This window comes from Myotis yumanensis, unplaced genomic scaffold (assembly GCF_028538775.1).
Source record: "Myotis yumanensis isolate MYYU_CA2020_CCGP unplaced genomic scaffold, mMyoYum1.0.hap1 SCAF_5, whole genome shotgun sequence".
Lineage (NCBI taxonomy): Eukaryota > Metazoa > Chordata > Mammalia > Chiroptera > Vespertilionidae > Myotis > Myotis yumanensis.
The window spans coordinates 63137286-63152895 of record NW_027223756.1 but is presented as its reverse complement, the minus strand read 5'-3'; the positions used below and the strand labels follow the sequence as shown (position 1 = coordinate 63152895).

General features: G+C 39.8%; 1 protein-coding gene across 6 annotated transcripts in view; it reads left to right on the top strand.

Annotated features, from left to right (window-relative positions):
* RAPGEF2 (Rap guanine nucleotide exchange factor 2) overlaps positions 1-15610 on the top strand; it is a 243388-nt gene that overhangs the window by 70891 nt on the left and 156887 nt on the right. For all 6 annotated transcript variants that reach the window (XM_070415386.1, XM_070415385.1, XM_070415387.1 and 3 more), the window contains exon 3: positions 4467-4523. In XM_070415386.1, coding sequence (XP_070271487.1) covers positions 4467-4523 — 57 coding nt within the window. The remainder of the gene's footprint in view (positions 1-4466; positions 4524-15610) is intronic.

The following is a 15610-nucleotide window of genomic DNA, read 5'->3' as shown; positions in this document are numbered from 1 at the left end:
AAAAATTCAGTCAAGTTTTATTAGAAAGGGCAAAACCACTGGGAATTTAGAAGATGGCTCAAATTAAAGCAAGAATAATTTTTAAAGTGTGTACTTTCATTACATATTTTTTGATACCAACTGTTCTAAGAAATAAAGTTAGCACCAACTGTCAATTTAATCAAAGGCAGTTAATCTTCATATGCAGATGAATGAATTAATATAGAAATATAAATATTTGTTCTCTCGTGCGTATAAAAGCACACACGGATAACTAGATGTAATGATTATACTGTGTGTACAGTATATGTAGTTATGGAATTATTTAGATACTAGAAATTCTATGCAATAGAAAAAAGAAAAATGTTAATACTTACGGGAATGTTCAAAATTACAAAAGTAGACATAATAACACAGTGAAGTTCCATCTACTTATTAACCAGCTTTAGAACTATCAATTTCCTGCTATTTCAAAGGTAAATTTTGATTAGAAATAACTGATGAACTCAAGGGTATTGTTTAGTCTATTTATACCTTAGAAAGTCTGTTTTGGAGACTATACAGTTTTGTTTGTTGGCATGAATTTACAGGGAGGAGGAGCTTTTAAGATGTTTATCTTATTCTGCTTATGTTAAAAAGTCATTTGTTTCTCTTACTTGTGGAAAACATCAGCGGAAACTATCTTAAGTCCATTTTTAGAGCAAGAGCAGAATACCCAAATGAAAAATTAAGAAATGAGGTTCACATAAACGCAGTAATTTGGATAAACTGCTTTATAATAATAACCATTTCTGGGAAAAATACATTGTATTTAGATAAGTTCCTTTGAGTTTTTTAAATAAAAGTTTTACCCCTAGGATTAAATAGAGAACAGTTAAGACTTCTACATAATACAGTTTTCCAATTTTAGGCGGGGAAAAGGAGATCTTAATCAAGATTTCCAGTCTGTTTATTCAGTAACAGGCAGTAGAACAATGTTAGACTTCAGCTGGGGGACATGACACAGGCTTTTATTGGAAAGCCTCAGCTTTGTGCACTATTGTGGCCCATTCTCATGTCAGCAATAGATTTGGAGCAGTTGATTGACTGTGTTTCTATACGATCACACACTATGCAATGCGAAGGTTTTCAGATATTCACTTAAAAATTTTTCAACACAACATTATTTTTTAAATATTTACTCTCTTAACCCATGTGGATTAGAAGCAACATGTTGGCCAAAGGGGAAGAGGATACTATAGTTAGGAGTGGAGACCAAAATTTCTAAAAAGCAGAGTAAGTGTCTGGGGCAGTCAGTGTTGGGAGCAAGAGCCTGCTGAAATATATGCAGATACTCTCCAGCATGACGGAGGAGTGTAATTCATACTATATGGGAACTTTAGGATCATCACAAAACAACTAAACTAGGGTTAGTATATTCTTTAGGAATTTAGTAAAGATCAACATGCTTTTGATAAATCATTCCCTAACAATGTTTAAAGATAAAACAACTTTTGGTACTTCTTTCATTTAGTAGAACATTGTCATATAGAAGGTTTTATCTTTTTTTTTTTTTATGGCACCAGTTAAATTATTTATCCAGTCAACAGTTATTCATTGTGTGCCTACTGTGTGTTAGACACTGATGTAGGCCATGGGGCTACAGCCTGTAGTAGGCCAAACTGCTGCTTTTGTAGAGCTTACGTTCCTAGTGGGGCAGACAAGATGTAGGGAATGGATCAATGTTGCTTTATTCAGATGTGCTGGGCCTGGTAAGAATGGGTGCTGTGTAATCACAAAGGAGGTGGTAACATTTGAGCCGGGCAGATGGGCAAAGGTCTCTGCTGTGTAGACGGGTCTCAGATGCTCTGCCATGGGAACAGGTTTCAGGTACGAGAAGACAGATGTGATGGCAAAGTAAGATAGACTAAATGATTATAGTACAGTAGTAAGTATAGGCCCTTGTATTCAAGATTTAGCAGTTTGTATTTTGTCCTAAAAGTGGTGGAAATTAAGAGCAGAGGTATGAGGAGATCTGATTTAACATCTGCAAAGATCTGTCTGGAAGTTATGTGGAGAACGGACAATAGGTTGCAAAAGTAGAAGCAAAAAAATCTTCCATTGTAGTCCTGGGAATAGATACTAGTGGGATAATTGTGGCCCATCCTAGGTTTTCACAGGGGAGATGGTGAACTTGGTCAGTGTGGGAGGGTATATTTTGGAAACACATGATGGCAGAGAGATGGGATGTGAAGAAAATAGAGGAGTCAAGGATGAGGGCTTCAGGTTTTGGGACTAAATAATTGGGTACTGATTGTGAGAAAGCAGATTCTAAGGGAAGAACATCTGTTTTGGACATTTTGAACATGAAATGGTCATGACACAGCTGAGTGCCTACCATGGTGAGAGATTAGGTCTGGGGCATTGCTGTGAAAGTTATCAGTTTATAGATTAAATTTGAAATCACAGACTGGACGAGATTACGTGGTACAGAGGAGAGGAGGGCTGAAGGGCCCCTGGAGGTGATAGATAGATAACCTTTAGAAGTCGGGTAGAGGGATGGAGTGTGGGGCACATCCAAAGGAGACAGAAAAAGTGACTAATGAATTATAAGAAAAACCTGGAGACTGAGGACAGGAAGCCTGGAGAAGATACTGAGAAGATACTGCTGTAAGGAAAAAGGAGTCATCGGTGCTACCGAGAAGTGGAATGAAGATAAGGACAGAAAGGATTTCGATAGCACAAAGGACGCTGGTAATGTTTTAGAGCCTTTTCTTTGGAGTTTCAGGAACCAAAAGGTGGGGAAGTAGGAAGAGGGTTAGAAAAGGGAGATAGTGTATAGACAACTGTAAAAGGAGAATTTCTGTCCCGGGGAAAGCAAAATGTGGTTAATCGCCAGAGTGGGATGTGGGGGTAAAGGACGGTGTCCCCTTCCCATACACAGTAGATGATGCTAAAATGTGTTTCTGTGTGAAAGGAGGTGATTCAGGAGAGAGGGAGAAATAAATGGTGATGGAGAAGAAGGAGGTGAGCTTTCAGGAAGGCAGGGTCTTACGTAGGAGAAGAGATGAGATCCAGTGAAGAGGTTGGGGCAAGGGCCCTTCTTTCATTCCAACAGGAAACAAGGCAGAGCCTGTTACTTGATTTAGACCAGGTATTTTTAGACCCATCGCTAGTGACTGTCATCCTTTCCTATGAGGAGTTCATGTAGTTCTGTCCATGAAAGAAAACTGTATGTTCAATGGTGTGTGTTCAAGACTCGATGCTGCCTCCTGGAGTTGTGCCGTTCAGTTTGAATGTTTGGAGTACGGGATTGAGAGGATAAGAAGGATCTCTAAAATAGGGTGGTGGTAGCAGAAAGAACACGGAAAAACAGTACCCAGGAGAGTTGTTTTCAAGGGGAAAATCAAGAGCATGTAGTGTTTATTGGATTTAGCAAACGGAGGAAGGAAGATGGGTGAGGGTGGAGCCCAGTGTTGCATGGACTGGAGACTCGTAGCCTCATTGACCAGAGGAGGTGTTGTTGAAATAGTCACTTTTGTAGACAACTTTTCTATGTACTAGATCAGTGATGGTGAACCTTTTGAGCTCGGCGTGTCAGCATTTTGAAAAACCCTAACTTAACTCTGGTGCCATGTCACATATAGAAATTTTTTGATATTTGCAACCATAGTAAAACAAAGACATATTTTTGATATTTATTTTGTATATTTAAATGCTATTTAACAAAGAAAAATCAACCAAAAAAATGAGTTCGCATGTCACCTCTGACACGCGTGTCATAGGTTCGCCATCACTGTACTAGATCCTCCACAAGAAGACATGACAACATCACTCTATTCTCCTTTGCGTTTCTCTATTTTTGGGAACTTTTACTTTGGCTTAATATAATAGGATGCTTTTTGAAGATGCTGCTCTTGAGCTTCTTTTGAACATTTAAACATTTATTCATGTTTTCCGTAATTTACATAATTTTTTTCCTCAGGGATGAATCAGCTGAAACAACAGTTCTTCAGAAGCTGTAAAGCCTCCATTTAGTCATTAGTCATAAAAATACTGAGTTAATAAAAGCCTACTTTTGTCTGAAATGCCATACTGTTAAAGTAACATTAATGTTGAGCTGTGAATGATGTCACCACTTTTAAAATTACTAGGTTTTCCTTTCTAAGGTTCCTTCTCATTTTCGGTTTACTTTGGAGAACATGAATCTGTCTAAATGTCATTTGCAAAGTATAAAAAAACACATACAAGTTTGTTCCCTATAAAATAAATGTGACAAAGTTGACATTTAACAAAATGTTTTTTTTTTCCTAGCATCTGTTTACCAGATTTTATTTTATTTTTTTAAGCTCGGCAACCAAACATATTCATCTTGAGGCTAGTAAGTGCCTATAACAAGCTATAAGTAATCTTACCTTTCTGGGCTACATGGCTCATTTGTGCTTTTAAACTATTGGTGTGTTTTTTTCATGACAGATGTTGAGCTCATGTCTTTCTTTCTTTTGCAGGTTAATGTGTGAAACTGTGAGATATGAAAGACACGAAGCAAATGAAGTTTTATACTAGTAGGTGTTTCCTTTCCTTTTGTATAATGTATAACTCAGTAACTAAAGACTTTCCTTAAAGAATCAAAGAAGTAGTAGTACCAGCTTGTTGTGTCAACATTACCTTATTTTTGCATTAACTTATTTTTCATAGTTTAGAAATGTGAAATATTTCAGCTATTTCTGACAAAACAAATGTTTATAGTTCTTTGCTGATAACTTCACGTCTGTAGCTGTACCTCTCACGTGTGATTCAGAAATATTCTTTCACATTATGCAGTATTTTGACATTTTTATTATTATGAAATAAGTAGTGTAGTCTTTTAAACAGAACAAAATATATATTCCCACAACTACACCAGATGAGATGTAAAGGTAGCATAAATATCATTTTCGCTTATAATCTTTCAGAAACAGAAAAATAACTTGCCCACATCTCTTTAGGCAGAGTTTCTTCTTTAAACTCTTGATTTTTTTCAAGATGTGTAACATATTTTTTGAAAATAATCAACTCATTTTTTAAAGAATGTGATAAACATACAGTGGGTAAATATTATGTTAGTGTATGTAAACTGTGACTTACCAGACATCTTATTTTGTTAATACTGTTTGCCATGACTGGTGGTGGTTCTGTTGACTTTCCTTCCTGTTTTCCAAAGCAGTTATTAAATAATTACTTTCCATGCCTATTTTAGGAGTATTTATTGAAGTAAATAAAACACAGCTTCTGCCATTAAGGAAGCCATAATCTCTTGAGGGAAGTAGAAGCAGAATAAAAGGGAATCAACAACAACAAAAACTAACCAAGAAGACTGAGGATATAGGCATGTACGAAGGGCTGAGGACGTGCAGGGGAAGGCTTGGGGGAATGGGGAGCGTCTCAGAGAGGCGGCCCTTTGAACTGGCTTTGAAAGTATGGCCACTGCTCTAGAGAGACTTTCTTGGCAGAAGAAGCAGTATATACAGTGACACAGAGAAGAGAAGGGCCTGGCTGGGTGTTTTGAACATTGTGGCAGGGTTGGTATGACTGGCACTCCGTGTGGGTCAGGATCTGAGTCCAGAGAAGAGGCTGGCTAGTCATACTTGCTTGTGGATGTGGAATTAAAAAAAAAGGGTGTGTGTGTCTTGATCCTTTTGGCAACTGAAAATGAGTATTTTCCCCCCTCTTACAACATTTTATTGTGGAAAATTACAGATGTTCCCAATATTGGAGACAATGGCATGACAGACCCCCATGTACTCAGCATCCAATGTTGTCAATTGATAGCCAATTATGTTTACTCCCTCGGCCCATAACTGGATTATTTTGAAGTAAATCCAGACATAGCAATTCATTCATGCTTATTTTGATATGTATCTTTATAAAGACTTAAAAAAAACTTGACCACAATATTATTATCAAGCTTAAAAAAATAATTCTTTATATCATAAAAATATTCAAATGTCTTTGTCGCAGAAATTTTTTTCAATGGTTTATTTATTTGAATAAGAGCTGAATAAGATCCATCCATTGTGATATCTTTTTAAAGTCTCTCTTTATTTTATTTTTTAAAATTTATCTTTATTAAAGTCTCTTTTAATCTGTAGCTTGGTGGCCAGTTTTCCAGCAGCAAAATGACGTGGCCAAACACCTTCCAACTCCACTCATCCCCTCAAGGATACAATCTTATCTGTGCCTGTTTGAAAACGGGAAGGGTGGATTAGGTTGAGTGATGGGCAGGGCAGTCAGTAAGGGGACAGTTACGTAACCTGAGGTCACAAGTGCTTGCACTGACTCAAAGACTAAGGAATGGGGATATCAGGGGTGGATTAAAAAAAAAGATACAGGTGGATATGACCTAGGATGATTCACAGGTTCTAACTTATGACACTTAACCATCTAGGGGATTTTTAGCAGGAAATTATAAACATCCTTCTAGGGCTTAAAAGAACATACACCAAATATATAAGAATAGTAAAGAGTCCTAACTGGTTTGGCTCTGTGGATGGAGTGTCGGCCTGCGGACTGAAAGGTCCCGGGTTCGATTCAGGTCAAGGGCATGTACCTTGGTTTCGGGCACATCCCCAGTGGGGGGTGTGCAGGAGGCAGCTGATCGATATTTCTCTCTCCTTGATGTTTCTGACTCTCTATCCTTCTCCCTTCCTCTCTGTAAAAAATCAGTAAAATATATTTAAAAACAAAAAGAATAGTAAATAACCAAGACATAATTAATGAGAGGACTAACACCAAGGGCAAATGCTTTTTAACACTGAAGAAATTAAGCTGTAAATAACTTAGAAATATTTGCTTCCTTTAGGAGCAAGTAAAAGCTATCAGTGGAATGGGGTGTACAGATGTCAGGGTTGGAAATCTCTGATGAGTATTACTGACATTTATTGAAACAATCTAGTGGTAGTAAATGTCAGCTTTCTGTTATTTTGTCCTTCCCTCTGAAACATGGTTTGGTAGTACTGCTGACGACATAATAACAAACATTTTACCAGCACTCCCTATGTCCCCCGTATTCTAATAAGTGCTTTAGGTGCGAGAAGTTGCCCACTCCTTATAGCTGTCTTGTGAGGTGGATATCATCACCCCAATTTTACACATGAAGGGGCTGAGGCTTTGAGAAGATGAGCAACTTGCCCAAAATCTCCCTGCTCCAAGTCGGACCTGGATTTGAGCCCAGACACGGTGATTCTGCAGCCTTAGCGGTTACCCCTCTCAACAGCATTTTCTAGCCTTTTCCATGTCACCATAAAAATGGCACCAGAAAACATGATGGGTAGATCTTGAGAACATCATGCTAAGTGAAATAAGTCAGACAGAAAATGTTAAGAACCATATGATTTCACTCACATGTGGGATATAAAACTGAAAGCAACAAATGAACAAACAAGAAAAACAAACAAAAACTCATAGACACAGACAGCAGTATGGTGGTTCAGAGGGAAGGGGGTTGGGGGTTAGTAAAAGGTAAAAGGGGTCAAATATGGTGACAGAAGATGATTTGACTTTGGGTGGTAGGCACACAGTGCAGGGTACAGATCATGTATCATAGACATCTACACTAGAAACCTATGTCCTCTTATTAAACAATGTCACCCCAATAAATTTAATAAAAGAAATAGGAAAAGACAAAAAGGCCAATTCTTGTATACTTGTTGAGATAAACACATCATCTTTCCCTACTGCTGGCCTCCCCAGTCGGGGAGGGGCAACTGAAACCCAGCAACAGCTCTGCCTTCATTATCCGGACTCCCTGGCAGTTTTTATTTATTACTCATTTAACTTGAAGGTAGATTCCTGTGTCTTTAAATATACCTAAGTGGGTTTTTCTTTAAAGTCAGTTTAGACAGTGAATATGAGCTATGCTGGTGATGCAAAGCCACGTTTTAGATAATCCTGAATTGAAGGCGCTTAGGCAAGAGTGTGAGGCGAGAGTTGATTGTAGCAATTGCTCATTTTTGACCAGTTAGAATTAAGTGACATGTTGGTAACGATGAGAAGTCTGTGGGTGTTCAGTTGGTCATGACTTCATAAGACCCAAAATCCAGAGACTAATTGTAGATTGACTTAATCAGATTCCCAGTATTTGGCCAATCTTGTGATGAAAGGTAATTGTATCATTTTCTTCTGTGATCCTTGAACCAACACGTTTCTGCCCTTACCGATTTGTGTAGGTGCAGTTTTGAAAATTAAAGAACCCTTGTATTTGTGGTGTATATAACTCTGTGATAACTAATACCACCCCTCTTTTTGGGACCTGTTGTTATTACCTCACAGGGAAATGACTTGTCTGTTCTTGTTCTCCTTGAGCTTAAAGAACATTGTGAATATCAAAGACGTCAGACTTTAGTTTTATGACCAAGAGATGATGACTCATTTTCCTTATTATTGTGCTGGCGACTTCTAAGTCTATGGTTTTAATAATTTCACCAGGTAAATGTGATACCCTTTTGATCTACCTCTGTGCCTCATTTTTCTCATCTATAAAATGGAAACAATAATAATAGTGCCTACTTTTAGTGTTGATGTGAGGATAAGATGCAATACTTTGCATAAAGTATTTAGGACAGTACATACATAGAACGTGCACAGAACATTAGCTGCCAGCATGATTGTCATCGTCATCCTTCTGATAATTTACATGTTGGTCTCTCAGGTTTTTTGACTCCTTTCAACTTTTGTTAGGAAGGAATTACGGTAATGATGCTCTGACTCCCAGGGTGTTATTGTTTTAACAAAAATCAGCAGGATGACAAAAATGCCACTTTAAATTGGTTCCGATAAAACTGGATTTTTAAAAATTTAGAATCACCCATTTAGAATCTGGTTGTATTTGTTTGCACTAGAAAGTTACATACATTTAGTGGAACTTTATACAATGGACAAGAATATCAAGTAATTTCTCTCTTCCTTCACTTGTTATCTCCTATATGCTAGCTGTTTTGCAGGCTTGTGGTGGGTAATATGAATTCCTAACCTGAGGGACTTTAAGACAGATTTATTTAATAATTTAATCTGAAATGAAACCCCCCCCCCCCCCTTTTTTTTTTTTGGTCAATCCTCACCGGAGGATATTTTTCCATTGATTTTTAGAGAGAGTGGAAGGGAGGGGGAGAGAGAGAGTAACATCAGTGAGAAGAGAGACACATTGATTGGTTGCCTCCCACACATGCCCCAACTGGGGCTGGGATGGAGCCTGCAACCGAGGAATGTGCCCTTGACTCTTCAGTCCATGGGCTGACGTTCTTACCACTGAGCAGCCTGTTAGGGCCAGTTTTTTCTTCAATGCCATCTATCTTCACTGTTTCAGTTTAATATCTAGTTACATTTAAAGTGCTAACCCTTCACTCCCTTCCCCCCGGCTGGTGTGGCACAGTGGTTGAGCATCAACCCATGAACCAAGAGTTCTTAGATTCTATTGACGGTCAGGCACATGCCTGGGTTATCGGCTTGATCCCCAGTAGGGGACGTGCAGGATGTTTTTATCTCTGTCTCCCTCTCCCTTCCTTTTATCTCCCTATCTTCCTCGCTCTCTAAAAAAATCAATAAAAACATTTATATATATAATAAAGTGCTAAAACCTTTGGTTCAGAAATTCAACCATTAAAAAATGTTAAGTGTACACACACATACCCACACTGCAAATATGAGTAACTCTGTACCTAAACGCCCATTTTCCACATATGTGTCTGCCTGAGTGCTTTGGTTTTCTAGAGTTTTCATGCAGTTTGTTAAGTACTTTATCTCTCTTTATTGCAGGAGAGGAAATTATTCCTGCATTAGCAAGAAAAAGCTGCATTGAGGCCTACTGAGTCTTAAAGCATTTTCATTTAAATCTAAACGTGCAGTTTAGGACCTCAAGCCTCAGCTGCACGCTCATTGCCCTAGCAGTCTTTTCCCTGTTGGCGTGGTTTCCTGGTTTCACAGCAGCTTTTCCCAAATCACTTCTCTGCAGATCCACCAACCCAACGCTGCAGGCTTCATGCTCTCCCACTTGTCCTCCCGCCAGCTCTGTCCCGGCTTTGCTTTCTGCTCACAGTCCTGTTCATCTGCAGCTGCATTTGCTCCTCGCCTCTCGTCCCTCCGGCAGGAAGATGTCCTTTTCCTGCTCGGGGTAGTTATTCCTGTTCTCACCTGTGCTGTCAACCTCTCCTCCTGGTTTTAAGTGATGACAAACACATTTACTACCCAGGTTGCTTAGTTATAATAATTTCTTAAGAAACAAAAATACTTCAGGTGTCCTTTTTTTCTTCCTTTTCCAGCAAGATGTAACCACTATTTTGAAGTATCCTTCTTGTCTATGTTTTTATTTATGTATTTAAAATACTTTTTTTTATTGATTTCAGAGAGGAAGGGAGAGGGAGAGAGAGATAGAAACATCAATGAGAGAGAATCATTGACTGGGTGCCTCCTGCACATCCCTCAATGGAACCGCAACCCCGGGCATGTGCCCTGACTGGGAATCGAACTGTGACCTCCTGGTTCATAGATCGATGCTCAACCACTGAGGCACGCTGGGCGGGCTTGCCTATGTTTTTATAATTTTACTTTGCTTGTACGTGTATATAAAGAAAATGGTGAAACCATTATGTGCCGTTGGTCATACAAAAATAAATAATAACATTTTGTCTTTGAGCTTATCGCCTTGAGCCCCAGCAAAGGAGGGGAAAACATACAAATAATTATTAAACTTTTTGATAAGTCTGGTAATAGAAACTGTGTATTTGAGAAAAGGATTAAAATCATTAGTATCTGAAGAGCCATCTGCAAAGTGGAAGTTCTTTTTTTAAACGATGGAACACTTTGTTCATAGGAAATCCTACTCAGTTCAGCGTAGCCTCTGTTATGGTGGAAAAAGGGCTGGGCAGCGTGCAGTCTCGAGGGGCATTGAAACTTCCGGTCTGAAGTGCTGGACTCCGGAAAGGACAGAGGGTAATTTGTTGTGAATGAGTAAAGTTATTTTCACTTTGGTTTTTGGCATAATCATATATTGGATAGTACACGTCGAAGCCCGCCTGAAGGGTATGACAACAGTATAGGTGAGCTAAAGCGAGGGCTTCAATGAGAGAGGCTTTGAGGGGCACCGACTGGATGTGATAGTAGGTTGTGGAGAGAGGGAGAAACACAGGAGGACGTTCTGTTTCCTGGTCCTGTCCTTTGGTTGAATGAGGTTGATGGGACAGTGTATACAAGGAAAGAAACAGCTGTTTTTCTAGTTGGGGTCACTGTGGCTGACCCTCTGGGAATCCTTGCTAGTTGTTTCCACTGAGTTCTTGGACATTGTGATAGCCTTCATTTTATTTCCCTTTCTGGCTTTTCTTTTTAGCTCAAGATGTGGGGCCAATAGCCCCACATTACATAGGGTGATATGAATTCTGAAAGATGCCAGCAGCTTCCTTTGCTTTGAATATGGGATAGCATCCTGGGTAGTAGAATGCAACCATTCTTTCTAAAATATCTCCCCCAAATCAGTGTTGATGTTACATGTAGTCTCAGTTGTACCTAACCCCCTCTGTGACCTATGTATCACCCCCTCTCTCTGAATGGTCTTCCTAACCATTGTGTCTGGACATTTCACTGGTGCTCTTAGCACCCTTTCTTATTGATCATGTGATTGTCGACTTTGTGCTTCTCTGTTTTATTGGTCTTGTTATTGTTGCCCCTGTCAAGCATCGTACAGGTGCTGCTTCACTGCTGGGTCGCTCTGGCTTGTGCTAATGCCATATTGCATGTGCTCTGCCAAAGGAGGAGGATTCCCATCCTGTACTTCTAACGCCCTCCTCCTGCCATACTTTGTTGGGATAAACTCAGAAAAGCACTAACTTCCGGTCCCAAATTGTTTGGATTGTACATGGGTACTATTCTTTCTGTTTCTATTTGTTTTCCTACCCCCGACTCCCAAACACTTAATTAGATGGGAGTGGTTCTCAACCTTCTTAATGCCTCGACCCTTTAATATAGTTCCTCATGTTGTGGTGACCCCCAACCATAAAATTATTTTCGTTGCTACTTCATAACTGTAATTTTGCTACTGTTAGGAATCGTAATGTAAATATCTGATAATGCAGGATGTATTTTTAAGGGTCGCAACCCACAGGTTGAGAACCGCTGATTGTGGCTTGTAGGAAGCCCATTATGCTAGCTCCATATCTTCTGCCCACAGCCATCTCCCCCACTCCCTACACTATACATATACTTTTTGCTTTTGCTTTCATTAGCATTGATTTTATGCCAAATTTACTCCCGGGTCATAGGATTTTGTTTCCTCAGTTTCTTCTGGGATATCTTTTTCTTCTGTGCAACCTCCTCTTCTGGTTTAGGAACCATCTGCTTCTTTTCAGTAGGATCATCTCCATGTGGCAGGGGGAGCTCCTGTAGGGGTTAATCCTCTCATGAGCTCTGTAAGTTCTACACAGCATCTTGGGGAGCTTTGCTCACCTGGATGTGCTCAGTGACCAGAGACTCTACATCTAAACCCTTAAGCTCTGCATTACTCTCTGTGTTTTTAGGCATGTGCAGCAAAAATTCAGCACTCTTTTTGGGCCACCAATCTTGAGTCCAGCCCCACTGTTTTTTGGCCTGGGCACACCTACCAACTCCCACCATTGTAACAACGAATGGCACGCAGTGTTTCCTGAAGTGACGTCCTTCAGGTTCTTGGTGGCTTTTCAGATATTCATACCCTTGATGGCCTGGGCAGTTTCATGAGTGTTCTCAAAATGAACACAGCCCTTGCTGGTTTGGCTCAGTGGATAGAGCGTCCGCCTGCAGACGGAAGGGTTCCGGGTTTGATTCCTGTCAAGGGCACATGCCTGGGTTGCAGGCTAGATCCAGTAGGGGGCGTGCAGGAGGCGGCTGATCAATGATTCTCATCATTGATGTTTCTCTTTCTCCCTTTCCCTTCCTCTGAAATGAATAAAAAATATATTTTAAAAAATGAACACAAAGATCTGAACCTCTTGTTTTGCATGATTTTGTGTGTTTTTTTTCAGGGTCAGATGAATAGCAAACAATTTTCAGAGGTCACCTGAGGCCACCTACAGGAAGAGCATGCCACTCCCATTTTGTTAGTCTTTTCTTAGCTCCCTGGCCTTCAATGCCATATGCAGCCTCTTTCTGATGGGGCTTCCCTTAAGTTTTCTCATTGTAGTAACAATTGAAGGAAGTGGCTTTTTCAGGTTACTTTTTTGTCCTCTAATAAGCGCCTTTGCTGATTTAATCAGTTTTCTTTTGATTTATTGGCTTATAATTCTTTCAGCCACTTTGTCAACTTGATCACTTGTATTAGCTTCCTGCTTCATAGATAGGGAATGTGGAGCGGTGCACACAGCTTTGTCATGGGGAGACCACACCACCTTGTGGACTTGTAGGATATTACCATGGACGTTTTTTAAGCCTAGCTTCGTTTCTCCAGTTACTGGTATATTGAAACTCACATCTTTGACTTGCAGACCTTTTAACACTGTATCTGAGTTGGTGTCTATTCAATTATTCATTCATTCATTAAGAAAAAGCTAAATGCCAAGTGTATATGTCAGGGGTACTGATGAGCTAGAGAAGTTTAAAAGCTAATGGGGGAAGACTCCTAAAATATATCATTAGGAGACTCTGGCAACTGCTTAATATGAGAATGTACAAAGTGCGCTGGGACCCACGAGGAAAGTGACTCACTTTACTTGGACGATACTGAAACACTTCTTAGGGGAAGTGTTAGTTAACCCGAAATTCAAAGGATGAGTAATAAGTTTATTAGACAAAGGGTACTATTTAGAAGCTGGAACAGCGGGTTTATTCAAAGGCCCTGAGGCATAGGCAGGAAAAAGGTATAGAACGGTGTGAAGTTTGCGGCACAGGATATGTTGGGGTTTGGAGCAGAAAGTAAAGTTGTAGGTTGGCCCTTTCAGGGAATGTTGTATGAGAAGAAAAGAGATGAAGAGAACTGGTATTTTTTATGTACCTGTGGATGCAACGTATCCATATATATTGTTTCATTAAATCAAAGTATTGAAGAACAAACATATTGATATCCCCTTTTTAGAGTTGAATAGCATCTCAGAATTTAGCTTCACCAGGATTCATGACTAGTATGAGAGGATACATGTTCCAAAACCTTCACTCTTTGCATGGCAACATATTTCTTACCTTACATGCTAAGCAAGGGGTTTGGGCTGTCTCCTATTAAGGACCCTTGGGTTATAGGAGAAGCATGTCATGCTCGGACTTACCTGAGTAAACGCTAACTGAGACAGTGTCCAGTTTCTATGAGGTGTAGCACACGTGTCCTATCTAAAAGGATGTTCAGAGTTATAAAACAGAATAGAATTAGATGGGATAAGTATTTTGGAGTTTGGGAAACGGTGATTGAGATTTTATTAAATGAATAGGGCTTGAGCCATTCGCATGAGGTAGCGATTTTCAATCTTTTTCATCTCACGGCACACATAAACTAATTACTAAAATTCTGCGGCACACCAAAAAATATGTCATAGTTTTTGCTGTTCCAACAAAAAAAATAGGTATAATTTTGATTATTCACACCAAATGGCTATTGTTGTGTTGGCTGTTGCCATTTAAAAAAATATTTTTAATAATACATTTTTAGTGATTTCAGAGAAGAAGAGAGAGGGAGGGAGAGAAAGATAGAAACATCAATGATGGGAGAGAATCATTGATTGGCTGTCTCCTGCATGCCCCCTGCTGAGGATTGAGCCCAAAATCTGGGCATGTGCTCTGACCAGGAATCAAACCATGATCTCCTGGTTCATAGGTCAATGCTCAACCACTGAGGCACGCTAGCTGGGCTCATTCTTTTAAAATTTGACAATCTAGCCCTAGCCTGTTTGGCTCAGCGGATAGAGCGTCTGCCTGCAGACTGAAGGGTTTCGGGTTCGATTCCGGTCAAGGGCACATGCGTGGGTTGCAGGCTCGATCCCCAGTAGGGGATGTGCAGGAGGCAGCCGATCAATGATTCTCTCTCATCATTGATTTTTCTATCCCTCTCTCCCTTTTCCTTCCTCTCTGAAATCAATAAAAATACATTTTTTAAAAAAATTGACGATCTAAGGGAAAGGAGGTCAGGGCCCCTGACTAAGTAGTCAGCTATTGCATGTTCTAAAAACTCTTGTGGCACACCAGTTGACAGTCACTGCCCTAAGGTATAATGTGATGCAGGAGGCGGAGAGAGGCAAACATCTTGGGCGGTTGGCAGTTTGGGGAAGGAACAGACAGGACAGCAGCAAGTCAGCAGTGGGGGGTTTGACTTGAGCAGAAGGAAGTAATGTAGGAAAAGAGTGGGACGGCATTGTTTGCCTCTTCCCCATTATTCCAAGTCATGCAGACTTGGAATGAGGGACAACAGGGATCATTCGTTTGTGATCGCTTCAGAGTCCTTCTGTCCAGATTATGGCCGGAAGGTGGATTGAGCATTTTGTGATGGTCTGTTTATATTTTGTCTGCTTGTTTCGTTTGGCTTTACTCATTTCCTCCCTGTTGATGACAATAATAATAAAAAAAAAAGATAAAAAGGAGCCTTTCTGAGTGCCTTGTCATACACCTGGGCTTTTATGACTTTCATTTTGTCACTGTAGCATGGGTTGTATTGGAATCAAATCAGTTGTCC